The 15,627-nt window shown below is 44.2% G+C and overlaps 1 protein-coding gene across 1 annotated transcript; it reads right to left on the reverse strand.

Annotated features, from left to right (window-relative positions):
- Positions 1-2,003: 2,003 nt before the first annotated feature.
- Positions 2,004-11,284, reverse strand: LOC138351996 (uncharacterized). The gene is made up of 5 exons (XM_069304166.1): positions 11,105-11,284; positions 6,148-6,279; positions 5,323-5,487; positions 3,993-4,077; positions 2,004-2,370 (listed from the first exon to the last, which is right to left on the reverse strand). Exons 1-5 carry the CDS (start codon positions 11,282-11,284, stop codon positions 2,276-2,278), a joined length of 657 nt encoding a protein of 218 aa, XP_069160267.1. The 3' UTR covers positions 2,004-2,275.
- Positions 11,285-15,627: the final 4,343 nt, after the last annotated feature.

The following is a 15,627-nucleotide window of genomic DNA, read 5'->3' on the forward strand; positions in this document are numbered from 1 at the left end:
GTGTTATTATTATTGTTATTATTATTATTGTTATTATTATTATTGTTATTATTATTATTGTTATTATTATTATTGTTATTATTATTATTATTATTATTATTATTATTATTATTATTATTATTATTATTATTATTATTATTATTATAAGTATAGTTATTATTATTATTATTTTTGTTATTATTATTATTTGTATTATTATTATTATTATTATTATTATTATTATTATTATTATTATTATTATTATTATTATTATTATTATTATTATGTTTATTATTATTATTATTATTATTATTATTATTATTATTATTATTATTATTATCATTATAAGTATAGTTATTATTATTAATATTTTTGTTATTATTATTATTTGTATTATTATTATTATTATTATTATTATTATTATTATTATTATCATTATTATTATTATTATTATTATTATGTTTATGTTTATTATTATGTTTATTATTATTATTATTATTATTATTATTATTATTATTATTATCATTATAAGTATAGTTATTATTATTATTATTTTTGTTATTATTATTATTTTAATTATTATTATTATTATTATTATTATTATTATTATTATTATTATTATTATTATTATTAAAACACATTTAATGAGTTTTGGTGCGTGGTGAGGGGTTGAAGGGGCTATGGTAGTGTGTAGTGGTCTTGTGGTGGTTGTAGTGATATTGTGGTTATAAGGCTGTGATGGGGTATCTAGGCCAGGAATTGGTTGGGTATCTTACCCCATGAGGCAAGACCTATACCATCTCAAGGTATAAGATGCAGGAGTTGGGGGGAAATACAGTGTACACTAACTGAAGACTACATTACTTATAAGTAAAAGTAATTACATTACTTATCAATAAAGCAAAATATTTATAAAAGTCTGCTTTTGAGTTGTGTGGCAATAAGGCGAGTGAGTGGCATCATATACATATTGTGTAGTGTTACGGGTTCATATAATAGTTATATTAAAACAACTAAATTGATTTAAATAATTTAATCATTGCACATATTCCGTATTTGTTGTACTCTGAACCAAAGCATCTAACGTGGCCTCCTTACGCTTAATTGAACACAATATTAGAATATTCTTAAGATTAATACACGAATTTAGAGTTTTTCTCTGAATAATCTCATATTCTGAATGCTGAAAATTCTCTTCTCCCAGGCTATGGGCCCCTACAATTGTACCAAAGGTAGTACCCCTTAATATACATTTATACTCGAGAAAAAAAGAATTTAGCAGCAAAGCTTGAAAACAGCTTAAAATGAACAGAATAATTGTACCCACATTAGAAACAAAAGCCATCAAGCTCCTATAGACATTTTACCCCAGTTCTTAACATTGCATAAACTTGTCACTACACCAGTAATTTCTCTAATTCATTCTGAAGACATTCCTTCATCATTCATCAGCCTCGTAGGAGAACGCTCTAGCTGTTAGCGGTGAGAACATGAGAGAATCTGTTAGGTAGACTGAAATGAGAAGATGAGAGAAACTGCTAGGTAGATTGAAATGAGATGAGACAAACTGCTAGGTAGAAAGGAATGAACAGAAAACGCTAAATCAGTCCAACTATACAACACAAGAAGGGGACATATGGACTTGCACCACTTGCACCATCGGGGATCAAACCCCACCCTGCGTGAAGCGAGACCTCTACTGTAACAAAAAATCCAAGTGGTTGGGCACCAATCCCCCCCCCCCTCCCCCTCCTGCACTAACTGTACATCCTCACGACTCCTCCAAGTGCTCTGTACTGAACCAAGGAGGCTTCCAACATCGCCTGCAGGACAATGCTTACAGGAGATGTTGGTCGACAAGAATGAACTGTTAAAAGCAGAAAGTTCACATTTTTGTATTATTACTTTTGTAGTAGCTAGAGTGAGGACTCGACCAGGACATGACCCCCATGTGGGGGGACCCCCAGGATGGGACTCCCCCCCCCCCCCCCCCGATAGACACCCTTCTCAGATGGGGACTGTACTCTTAATATTAAAATTGCAAAAATCGTTTACATTTTCTAGCTGGAAGTAACATCTTTGCTAGACAGAGATGGAAAAAGTATGTATATCGATGTCGGGTAGTAGACTTGTAGATTGCGATACAAGGCAGTAGACTAGTAGATTGCGATACAGGGCAGTAGACTAGTAGACTGCGATACAGGGCAGTAGACTAGTAGACTGCGATACAGGGCAGTACACTAGTAGACTGCGATACAGGACAGTAGATTAGTAGACTGCGATACAGGACAGTAGACTAGTAGATACCGATGTCAGCACAAGCCCGATACACGGCCTGGTCGCCGCAGCCCAAAGCCTGAGTCCCGTCTCCACAATCACCCCAGTTGTTACCTGTCCAGGGGGGTGGTTGTATTACTAGCATATTGACATATATGAAGGCTTATAGCAGCCTCTTCATGGTTGCTAGAACAACCATTAATAATTTACTGACCAACCAGCAAGTTGGGTGATGGGGTGAAGGCTTATAGCAGCCTCTTCGTGGTCGTTAGGGCCATAATACTATACTAATTCACCAAAAAATATACCACAGAAATTATCACAATTTTCCACCAATGACAACTATTTATTACTGAAGAATAGTAGATCACTACTTAAGAATAGTAAATGATTTCGAGGGGCTATAATTAGCTGTTAAGCCCCTTGTTGAAACTTATCCAACACGACATTACCAACGGTCCACTGTGGGGAAAGTTACCTGTGTAATAATGCCACTGTGGTGACGTTACCTGTGTAATAATGCCACTGTGGTGACGTTACCTGTGTAATAATGCCACTGTGGTGACGTTACCTGTGTAATAATGCCACTGTGGTGACGTTACATGTATAATAATAATGCCACTGTGGTAAAGTTACCTGTGTAATAATGCCACTGTGGTAAAGTTACCTGTGTAATAATGCCACTGTGGTAAAGTTACCTGTGTAATAATGCCACTGTGGTAAAGTTACCTGTGTAATAATGCCACTGTGGTAAAGTTTCCTGTGTAATAATGCCACTGTGGTAAAGTTACCTGTGTAATAATGCCACTGTGGTGACGTTACCTGAGTAATAATGCCACTGTGGTGACGCTACATGTATAATAATAATGCCACTGTGGTAAAGTTACCTGTGTAATAATGCCACTGTGGTAAAGTTACCTGTGTAATAATGCCACTGTGGTAAAGTTACCTGTGTAATAATGCCACTGTGGTAAAGTTACCTGTGTAATAATGCCAATGTGGTGACGTTACCTGTGTAATAATGCCACTGTGGTGACGTTACATGTATAATAATAATGCCACTGTGGTAAAGTTACCTGTGTAATAATGCCACTGTGGTAAAGTTTCCTGTGTAATAATGCCACTGTGGTAAAGTTACCTGTGTAATAATGCCACTGTGGTGACGTTACCTGAGTAATAATGCCACTGTGGTGACGCTACATGTATAATAATAATGCCACTGTGGTAAAGTTACCTGTGTAATAATGCCACTGTGGTAAAGTTACCTGTGTAATAAGGCCACTGTGGTAAAGTTACCTGTGTAATAATGCCACTGTGGTAAAGTTACCTGTGTAATAATGCCACTGTGGTAAAGTTACCTGTGTAATAGTGCCACTGTGGTAAAGTTACCTGTGTAATAGTGCCACTGTGGTGACGTTACCTGAGTAATAATGCCACTGTGGTGACTCTACATGTATAATAATAATGCCACTGTGGTAAAGTTACCTGTGTAATAATGCCACTGTGGTAAAGTTACCTGTGTAATAATGCCACTGTGGTAAAGTTACCTGTGTAATAGTGCCACTGTGGTGACGTTACCTGAGTAATAATGCCACTGTGGTGACGCTACATGTATAATAATAATGCCACTGTGGTAAAGTTACCTGTGTAATAATGCCACTGTGGTAAAGTTACTTGTGTAATAGTGCCACTGTGGTAAAGTTACCTGTGTAATAACGCCACTGTGGTAAAGTTACCTGTGTAATAGTGCCACTGGAGAACACACTGGGTGCACTCTACACCTTCTGGCAGCCTCACGGTGGTGTAGTGCATGTGGTCCTCCTGAAATTATAGAGAGGTTTTCCTGATAATAAAATGTCCCAGATGTCAAGAACCAATTGAGAACTCTCTAAAACTGACTGGTAGCACTCTAGAACTGACTGGAGGCACTCTTGAACTGTCTGGGAGCACTCTAGAACTGACTGGGAGCTCTCTTGAACTGACTGGGAGCATTCTAGAACTGACTGGGAGCTCTCTTGAACTGACTGGGAGCACTCTAGAACTGACTGGGAGCACTTTTGAACTGACTGGGAGCACTCTTTAACTGTCTGGGAGCACTTTTGAACTGACTGGGAGCACTCTTTAACTGTCTGGGAGCACTCTTTAACTGTCTAGGAGCACTTTTGAACTGACTGGGAGCACTCTTTAACTGACTGGGAGCACTCTTTAACTGACTGGGAGCACTCTTGAACTGTCTGGGAGCACTTTTGAACTGACTGGGAGCACTCTTTAACTGTCTGGGAGCACTTTTGAACTGACTGGGAGCACTCTTTAACTGTCTGGGAGCACTTTTGAACTGACTGGGAGCACTTTTGAACTGACTGGGAGCACTCTTTAACTGTCTGGGAGCACTTTTGAACTGTCTGGGAGCACTCTTTAACTGACTGGGAGCACTCTTGAACTGACTGGGAGCACTTTTGAACTGACTGGGAGCACTCTTTAACTGTCTGGGAGCACTTTTGAACTGTCTGGGAGCACTCTTGAACTGACTGGGAGCACTCTTGAACTGGCTGGGAGCACTTTTGAACTGACTGGGAGCACTCTTTAACTGTCTGGGAGCACTTTTGAACTGACTGTGAACACTCTCGAACTGAGTGACAACACTCTATAACTAACTGAGGACATTCAATAACTGATTCAGAACATTCTATTACTGACTGAGAATATTATATAACAGACAGAGCATTACATAATTGAGTGAGAACATTCTATAACTGAATGTGGACATTCTAGAACTGACTGGGAAGCACTCTTGTATAGACTGTATACACTCTAAAACTGTCTGGAGGCACTCTAGAACTGATTTGAGACACTCTAGAACTGACTTGAGACACTCTAGAACTGACTTGAGGCACTCTAGTATAGACTGTATACACTCCATAGCCGACTGAGGATCTTCTAGCACTGACTGTATGCACTCTAGAACTAACAGAAGGCACTCTAGTAACTCTAGGAGGCACTCTAGTAACTCTAGGAGGCACTCTAGTAACTCTAGGAGGCACTCTAGTAACTCTAGGAGGCACTCACCTCGGCGTGGATGATGACTCTGGTGCCGGAGCCGTCAGCCAGCTCCAGCAGGTGCTGGTCCAGACACTCCTGGGTGATGATCTTGGTGACGTCGTTGTTGACACACAGACGGTACTCGAAGTAGCCCAGGTTGTTGGAGGTCAGGTCCAGTTTTATCCTCATTTCCTGAGCAACAAGAGGATGGAGGATGTTGAAGAGGCATTTCTTGAGTAAGAAAAGGAGGGGGAAGGTATGGTAGGAGGGGATCGCCCCCCCCCTCCCTTTAGTGCAATACAAACTACAGCTGTGTGTGTTAGGGTGTGTTAGGGCAGGCAGCCCTTGTCAAGTGTGCGCGCCTAAATCGCCAAATCTTTGTTGCAAAATTTTCTCCAATCCCAAAATAAATTTTCAGGGACATATTATTATTTCGAGTTATTTTAAGTATTGTGAGAATCTTTCAAATAATCCAAAACCCCGCTAGACCGGGAGCATCACAAGAATATTCTATAAATAACTGTTGTAAGTCTTGTTAAATTGTTAAAGGAATGTAATATTTAAATGACAGATTTTTTTTACCTAAAGGTTGTTTTATCCTCTTGATAACGTGGATATTTTTTATTATCCTGGATATTATTTTTATTTTTATTATTTATTATTAGTGTAATTCTGGCAACCATATACACTCACAAAGTGGCTCTCATACACTCACACAGTGGAACTCATACACTCACCCAGTGGCACTCATACACTCACATAGTGGCATTAAAGTAGCCAAAATCTCTGGGGTAGGACAGAGGTATCGAACCTGCGTAAGCGTTGTATGGCTACTCCTGGCTCTCTCCTCACCTGACCCATGGTGTAGTTGGCGACGATGAGTCCGGTGCCATAGGTGCCACCAGCCTCGTTGTCCCGGGGCTGAGGGTCGGCCCAGTTGTCGCCACACACGCCACACTGCCCGTCGTTCTCCTCATACTGCACCTGTGTGGTCGACCAGTTCGTAATGAGTTATTTGGATCTGTTAATTTCAACACGAACATTTAAGAGCTTTTGGTAAACTTTGAGAAGATGTGCGTAATCTTGTCCCTTCTGGAATCTCGTCCCTACTGGACTCTCGTCCATACTGGACTATTTTTTTTTATTTATAAAAGAAAACCACAGCACAAACAGAAAACCATACACAAAAAAAACATGAGTACATACAAAATACACCGAATACAGTAATACATCAGTCAAAGAACCCAAAGACAAGAATAATCAAAAGGGTAATACACGAATAATCAATAGAGAAATACACATGAAACAAGCATATAACAAACTCCAACACGGGCATGTAAGACAAACTAAAAGCAGTACAGGACACAAGGCATTAATAACAGAAAACAGAACCACACAGGGAACCGTAAGTACAAAAAAAAAACATTTTTTATATAAAAGGCAGAATACAAAGCACAAAAAGGATAGAACAGAAAAATAATACATAATCAGCACAAGTCAAAAACACATGGCACATTAAAGAGACAAATAACAGCAAGTAAAGGCAAAAAGGCTAAAAGAACAATCATAAAACAGGAACATGAAGACAAATACCCCGACAAGTGAAAGGGACGGATAACAAAGTATAAACTCGGGCACTCCAAACCCCACACAGAGAAGCGCAAAATACAAAAAAAACACTCACCCACAAACGCACCAAACCTAACACACAAGCACAGAAGCAGCCGCAACAGAAACAAAACATCCACACACATGATGCACGCAGGCACCGGGGAAACAACACGCACAACACAGAAACCAAGCACACCAATCACGCATACTTCTCTGGGTACTCCCGAGCTGGAAACCGTAAGCAATAAGCTTCCCAAACAAGTTAGTCACATTCAGAAAGCGGACGGCCAGGAGTCGCAAGAGGCCGAGGCATCGAATCTGGCACGCCCAAGATAAAACACTGCGCCCGCGGAACCCAAATGGTAGATGAGCACAAGGGAACAGGATGCACCAGATCATCACACTCAAAAGCCAGAGGCGTCGTAGAATCATCGATCACCTCGCCGGACGGGAGGACGAAAGGGATGGGTTTGCCCCTAGGACACTGGTCACAGGGTCGCACATCAGGAAGCACACCGGACTGCACGGCAGGCCGCCCACCGGCCCGCCTACTAGGGCGTGCACTCCGGTCGACGTCAGGCACCGCACCGAGTCCCGCGGAGGGAAGCTCCGCATGGGCCCCATCGCCCCCACCAACCGGAACAGGAGCAGAGGCCTTCCGCCGCTCATCCTTCGACAACACCACTACAAGGTCTCGCGATCACCAGGGGCAACCGCCCACTGAAGGGAGCCACCAGCAGGAGGCACAGCGTCCGACACAGAAGGCACCACAGGAGGCAACACAGCGTCGGCCATAGCATCATCATCCATCGCATCACGCTCCTCTGCCCACAACTGATGAGGTGACACACCCTGAGCCGAGCGACGGCGCTTAAAAAGAGGCCGCTGATCGTCGGAGCTGTCACCCCCAGCAGGCGGTGCCCCAGAAGAACCATCGGCAGGCGCCCCCAAAGTCGGGGCAGCACGATCACGCAGAACAGCATCCTCAAGAACGTGGAGTAAAAAGCCACCACCAGGCACGGAGACTGGAATCGGAGAAGGAAGAGACACAGCAGGCGGAAGGGTAGACTCCTGCACACGTGAGGTAACCAGGGATGGTGACGGAACCGGCAGAGGAGAAGAGGTACTTGACAACGAGGAAACCGCCAGAGGCGACGAGGCAGAGGGCGTGGGTGGAGACACACAAACCACCGCCCCGCCAGCCCCGGGAAGCACACGTCCTTCAGCAGGAGAAGCAGGCGCCACCCCAACAGCATCCCCCAAGTCCACTGGCTGCGGATGCACCTCCGTAGTTATCGAATGACGAAGGTCCGAAACAGGCGCTCCCAGGTCCCCCGAGCTCACCGAGGGGCAGACATATCAGGTCCAGACGTAGCGATATCTGGAACCGCCGCGGGAATCACACTAGGCACCTGCACAGAGCGAGGATCCGCCGGGGAATCCACACACACAGATAACTGAGGAAACACAGATAATTGAGGTCATCCTCCAGGAAAACTGAAGGGATCTCAGCACGAGGAGCGTCGCAACCGGCCGCTACGTGGCCCTCAGCACCACAACGGAAACTCGTGCGGGTTTGACCCTGATAGAAAGTCCTTAGAGAGAGCCCACAAAACGAGACCCTGGACGCTATAGGGCTCGTGAGCCGCATGACAAGCGTGTGTGAACCCAGCTGGCCCGCACTCAAAACGTTTAACCGGTGCTTCACCACCGTCCCAAATCGCGTAAACAAGACATGAGGGCCGCCTCGGAGAAGGTCACCGGCACGCAGTGAACACTTACAAACAACAAGGGCCCCCAGGGATCTGAGATCTCCACAGACACAGCCGAAGCCGGAAGAGGAAGCGTGCGGCCATCCCAGCGAGCCACAAAGTCCTGGTAAACATGTCACGTGGCGAACGACACCGCAACACGGGTAGGCGATAACTTCTCGAGGCCCAGGAGCGCGAGGACGTCAACCCAGAGGACGTCCAGGAGAGTAACCTTTACAATGGGCCAGTCCACAGCAGCAGAAAAGTCCAACCGCACTGTGTCGATCCTCTGAATGCGGCTAGTACCAGCCGCGTCCATACGAGCACGCAGGGCCCCGACCAGCGGGCGCTCCACACACCCCACAGCAAACCACCACTCAGCAACGGCAGACGACTACTGACAGCCGGAGCCCGACGTCTGCACCCTCTGGTGACACAGCCAGGAATCCCCAACTGGACTATTGTCCCTACTGGACTCTCGTCTCTACTGGACTCTTCTCCCTACTGGACTCTAGTCCCTACTGGACCCTCGTCCCTACTGGACTCTCATCCCTACTGAACTCTCGCCCCTACTGGACTCTTGTTCCTACTGGACTCTCGCCCCCTACTGGACTCTTGTCTCTACTGGACTCTCGCCCCTACTGGACTCTCATCTCTACTGGACTCTCATACCTACTAGACTCTCATCCCTACTGGACTCTCAACCCTACTGGACTCTCGTCCCTACTGGACTCTCATCCCTACTGGACTCTCGTCCCCTACTGGACTATCATCCCTACTGGACTCTCGTCCCCTACTGGACTATCACCCCTACTGGACTCTCGCCCCTTCTGGACTCTTGTCCTTACTGGACTCTCATCCCTACTGGACTCTCGCAACTACTGGACTCCCGCCTCTACTGGACTCTCATCCCAACTGGACTCTCGTCCCTACTAGACTCTCATCCCTATTGGAATCTCGTCCCTACTGGACCCTCGCCCCTACTGGACTCTCATTCCTATTGGACTCTCGTCCCTACTGGACTCTCATCCCTACTGCACTATCGTCCCTACTGGACTCTCGCCCCTACTGGACTCTCGTCCGTACTGAGCTCTCGTCCCTACTGAACTCTCGTCCATACTGGACTCTCATCCCTACTGGATTCTCGCCCCTACTGGACTCTCACCTCTACTGGACTCTCGTCCCTACTGGACTTTCGTCTCTACTGGACTTTCGTCCCTACTGAACTCTCGCTCTTACTGGACTCTCGTCCCTACTGGACTCTCATCCCTACTGGACTCTCATCCCTACTGGACTCTCGCCCTTACTGGACTCTCGCCCTTACTGAACTCTCGTCCCTACTGAACTCTCCTCCCTACTGGACTCTCGTCCCTTCTGGATTGTCATCCCTACTGGACTCTCGTCCCTACTGGACTCTCGTCCCTACTGGACTATTGTCCCTTCTGGACTCTCGTCCCTACTGGACTCTCGTCCCTACTGGACTCTCGTCCCTACTGGACTCTCGTCCCTACTGGACTATTGTCCCTTATGGACTCTCGTCCCTACTGGACTCTCGTCCCTACTGGACTCTCGTCCCTACTGGACTCTCATCCCTACTGGACTCTCGTCCCTACTGGACTCTCGTCCCTTCTGGACTCTCGTCCCTTCTGGACTCTCGTCCCTTCTGGACTCTCGTCCTTACTGGACTCTTGTCCCTTCTGGACTCTCGTCCCTACAGGACTCTCGTCCTTACTGGACTCTCATCCCTACTGGATTCTCATCCCTACTGGACTCTCATCCCTACTGGACTCCTGCCCCTACTGGACTCTCACCCATACTGGACTCTCGTCCCTACTGGACTCTCGTCCCTACTGGACTCTCGTCCTTCTCCACTAGAAAGTCACAAAAATTTAATGATTTCATTTATTCAACATAATCTATGAACAAAATTATAATCTAATTTGTTAGCCGGGTTGTGTACTGTGGATGAGAAGACACGACGTATGGTGATATAATAATAATAGACTCAGTGATGCTATACTGAACTGATTCAGTGATGCTATGCTCAAGTTATTCAGACACATCTTCCAGATGGAGAACATTGTGGGCACACAGGCCTCCTTGTACATCCTATAAGCGTGCGGCATTTTGCCACAGGGGTGAACACTCTTAGTCTATCTCCTCTCCTTCTGGAATTATGAGAACCTCATAAGACATACTCAACAACTCATCATTACCCCGAGTCATCGCAGTGCAAAGTCCTCCACCATTGACAAGTGACCTTTACAAGGAGCCTCACACTTTTCAATTATATGAGCGCTTATGAAAAACACTTTACCGAGTACAATGACTTGTTTGAACACAATATTGGATAGGAAAACGCCAATTATATCTCTAATATAAGTATTATATTGTCCTCTAAAGGTTCTTACCTTCGTCACAATGTACTGAACGGTGTGTATACTCACCGTGAAGCCTCCACAATCCAGGTGGTTGTCGTTATAGTTGATGGGTGTTGGGAAGCCCTCTCTCCAAGCGGACGACCGCGAGGCAGGGTCCAGGAGCCGCCCGTGGCCCTCGACTCGTCCTGGCGCCCACAGCACCATCGCGCCCACGACCAGCGCCAATATGCGGCACCCAACGCCCATCTCGGATTTGAAGTTCGTGTTGGGAGAGAGATACAGTAATCGAGGTCTCAGGCGGCAGCTGTTTATATTGGTATCTCGGGGAGGGCAAGGTCGTCCCCTAAGGGGCAGTCAGAGCGCGGTTATTACAGCTCTTGGGAACACTTGCTGCTTCTCAGGGACCGAGGGTGACCTCAATCTTCGCCACGTGAGGTCATCGTCCAAGGGGACGAGCTATGACATGCAGATATCATTCTAGGGGACGGGGTTATGACATGCAGATATCATCCAATGGGACCTGGCTATAACATGCAGATATCATCCAAGGGGACGGGGCTATGACATATATCCTTCAAGGGGACGGGGCTATGACATGCAGATATCACCCAAAGGGACCTGGCTATGACATGCAGATATCATCCAAAGGGACGGGGCTATGACATGCATATATCAATCATGGGGGATGGGGTTATGATATGCAGATATCATCCAAAGGGACCTGACTATGACATGCAGATATCATCCAAGGGGACGAGGCTATGGCATGCGACACTATAAAAGAAGGAAAAAAATAACGAAAATGCTTAAGCAGACAGGACTTTCCCGTCAAAGAAGGAATAATTTAAATAGGGAGATTGAAGAAATCGAGCTGAAATTGAAACACTCATATGAAATTGAAGAATGGCAGTTACAACAGAAAGTAATTCAGGAAATAAAGAAAAATCCAAAATACTTCTTTACATATGCGAAATCAAAAGCAAAAACCACAACCAGTATTGGACCTGTTCGTACAAGTGAAGGTTTATACACGGAGGATGACAAAGAAATTAGTGAAATCCTAAAAAATCAGTATGAGGACATGTTTAGCACTCCAATAAACAACATGAAAGAGGAAGATCCAGACAATTTCTTTATGCGGGATATCCAAATCCCTGTAAATATAACTGATATCAACGCGAGCGTACTAGACTTTGAAAGAGAAATTGAAAACATGCCCGTGCACTCGGCTCCAGGTCCAGACTCATGGAATTCAATTTTTATAAAGAAATGCAAAGTGCCGGTAACAGAGGCACTCAGTATAGTACGGAGGAAGAGCTTGGACACGGGGCCGATACCAGATGCATTTAAGTAGCAGACATAGCCCCTCTACACAAAGGAAGGAGAAAAGCATTGGCAAAGAATTATAGACCCGTTGCACTAACGTCTCACATAATAAAAGTATTTGAGAGAGTAATTAGGAGTCAGGTCACCAATTTCATGGAGACCAATGACCTTCACAACCCAGGCCAACATGGATTTCGAGCGGGAAGATCGTGCCTCTCACAGCTACTTGATCACTACGACAAAGTCACTGAGGCATTAGAATTTATTTATTTATTTATTTATTTATTTATTTATTTGTATATATACAAGAAGGTACATTGGGTTTGTGAGAATACATAGCATAGTATTTACAATCTTGTAAAGCCACTAGTACGCGCAGCGTTTCGGGCAGGTCCTTAATATGACAGATAATTTTAAGTAGGTAAATTCTAGAAGAATTAATAAAATGATAACTGATACATTGCAAGAAAAAAATGAGATGAGAGAGATTAGCAAGTATATTAAAGCACATGGTATATTAAAGCTCTGATTGGTTACAATGACAGCTTGATTTGTAATTTAAACAAGATTAATAGACACCATACAGCAGATTGATAGCACATATAAGAAGACAGCAATGATCACAATGGTAAAGATGTTCGGACTGGGTACATAAAGATTGGGAGATTGGGTAGCAATAGATACAGTGCAATTTTAAAGCAAACGGGTAAAAACCTATGAAGATGAAATTAGGTACTTTTTAGTATTGTTTTTGAATGACGCAAAAGTTGAACAGCTTTTCAATTCAATAGGGAGTGAGTTCCATAGACTGGCTCCCTTTATTTGCATAGAGTGTTTACACAGATTAAGTTTGACTCTGGGGATATCAAAGAGATATTTATTTCTGGTGTGGTGATAATGGGTCCTATTACATCTGTCCAGGGAGAGTTTCAGAGCAGTATTTGCATTTAAGAACAGGGTTTTGTAAATATAGTTGACACAAGAGAATTTGTGGAGTGAGATTATGTTTAGAATGTTTAGGGAGTTTAGCATGTTTAGGGATCTCTCACTAAAGAAAAACAGAATGCTGATGTGGAATACACGGACTTCGCAAAGGCTTTCGATAAATGTGACCATGGAGTGATAGCTCACAAAATGAGATAAATGGGAATAACCGGTAAAGTAGGATGCTGGATACTCAGTTTTATGTCAAACAGGACTCAGCGAGTAACAGTCAACCAAATAAAATCGAGTCCAAGCGCAGTTAAAAGCTCTGTACCTCAAGGTACAGTCCTTGCACCGCTGCTTTTCCTTATTCTCATATCAGATATAGACAAAAATACAAGTCACAGCTTCGTATCATGCTTTGCAGATGACACAAAAATCAGTATGAAAATTTCCTCGGCTGAAGACACTGAAAAACTTCAAGCAGATATTAATAAAGTTTTCGACTGGGCAACAGAAAATAACATGATGTTTAACAGTGATAAATTCCAGGTACTCAGGTACGGTAAAAATGATGACCTTAAACATAATACAGGGTACAAAACACAATCAAATGTGTCCATGGTAGGAAAACAGCATGTAAAGGATTTGGGAATAATGATGTCTGACGACCTAACGTTTAGGGAGCATAACCAAGCAAATATTGCGTCAGCCAGAAAAATGATCGGATGGATTACAAGAACTTTCAAAGCCAGGGATCCCATCACAATGGTTGTACTCTTCAAGTCACATGTGTTGTCCCGTCTTGATTACTGCACAGTACTCAATTTCCCCTTCAGAGCAGGAGAGATTGCTGAAATAGAGGGAATACAGAGAACATATACGGCACGCATAGACACGATAAAGTACCTAAAATATTGGTATCTTCTCAAAGCCCTCCAAATGTACTCATTAGAAAGAAGACGAGAGAGATATCAAATAATATACACGTGGAAGATACTGGAGGGCCAAGTGCCAAATCTACACAGTAAAATAACAACGTACTGGAGTAAACGATATGGAAGAAAATGCAGAATAGAACCAGTGAAGAGCAGAGGTGCCATAGGCACAATCAGAGAACACTGTATAAACATCAGAGGTCCACGGTTGTTCAACACCCTACCAGCGAGCATAAGAAATATTGCCGGAACAACCGTGGACATCTTCAGGAGGAAACTAGATTGTTTCCTCCAAGGAGTGCCGGACCAACCGGGCTGTGGTGGATATGTGGGCCTTCGGGCCGCTCCAAGCAACAGCCTGGTGGACCAATCTCTCACAAGTCAAGCTTGGCCTCGGGCCGGGCTTGGGGAGTAGAAGAACTCCCAGAACCCCATCAACCAGGTATCAACCAGGTATGCAGATATCATTCAAGGGGGACGGGGCTATGGCATGCAGATATCATCCATGGGGACGGGGCTATGACATGCAGATATCATCCAAGGGGACGGGGCAATGACATACAGATATCATCCAAGGGTACAGGACTATGACATGCAGATATCATCCAAGGGGTCGGGGCTATGACATGCAGATATTATCCATGGGGACGGGTCTATGACATGCTGATATCATCCATGGGGACAGAGCAATGACATGCAGATATCATCCAAGGGAACGGGGCTATGACATACAGATATCATCCAAGGGTACGGGGCTATGACATGAAGCTATCATCCAAGGGGACGGGGCTATGACATGCAGATATCATCCATAGAGATGGGACAATGACTTGCATATATCATTCAAGGAGGACGGGTCTATGACATGCTGATATCATCCATGGGGACGGGTCTATGACATGCTGATATCATCCATGGGGACGGGTCTATGACATGCTGATATCTTCCATGGGGACGGGTCTATGACATGCTGATATCATCCATGGGGACGGGGCTATGACATGCAGATATCATCCTTGGAGTCGGACTACAACAGTTGGCATCCCATATACTCTAGATATCTAATTTGTCCGGGCTATCTGAGTTTTCATCTCATGTTCTAGGGTTCCAATTGTCATCATGTACTGAGTTATGACAGTTATCTTCCAATGTGCTAGAAATAAAAGAGTTATCATCCCTCAACCGACGCTACCAAAGCTATCATATCATCCCAAGTGTCGGGACTATCAGAATTAACATCCCAGGTGTCTGAGATACAACAGATATCATCTTAGGTGAAGGGGGCTAATACGGTTATCATCCCATGTGCCGAGGAAATCAGAGTTAACATCCTATTTCTAGTTCAAAGTTATCATCTTAAGATCTGGGGCTACAATATTTGTCATCACTGATGCTATGACA

Source organism: Procambarus clarkii, chromosome 52 (assembly GCF_040958095.1).
Source record: "Procambarus clarkii isolate CNS0578487 chromosome 52, FALCON_Pclarkii_2.0, whole genome shotgun sequence".
NCBI classification, from domain to species: domain Eukaryota; kingdom Metazoa; phylum Arthropoda; class Malacostraca; order Decapoda; family Cambaridae; genus Procambarus; species Procambarus clarkii.

Bases quoted from the DNA above. Each gene is read 5' to 3' on its own strand.
- LOC138351996 (XM_069304166.1), bottom strand. From the start codon at position 11,284: ATGGGCGTTGGGTGCCGCATATTGGCGCTGGTCGTGGGCGCGATGGTG. The intron at 5,488-6,147 runs GTGAGGAGAGAG...CTTGTTGCTCAG, and splicing joins CCAACTACACCATGGGTCAG to GAAATGAGGATAAAACTGGA. The intron at 4,078-5,322 runs GTGAGTGCCTCC...CTATAATTTCAG, and splicing joins GAGTCATCATCCACGCCGAG to GAGGACCACATGCACTACAC.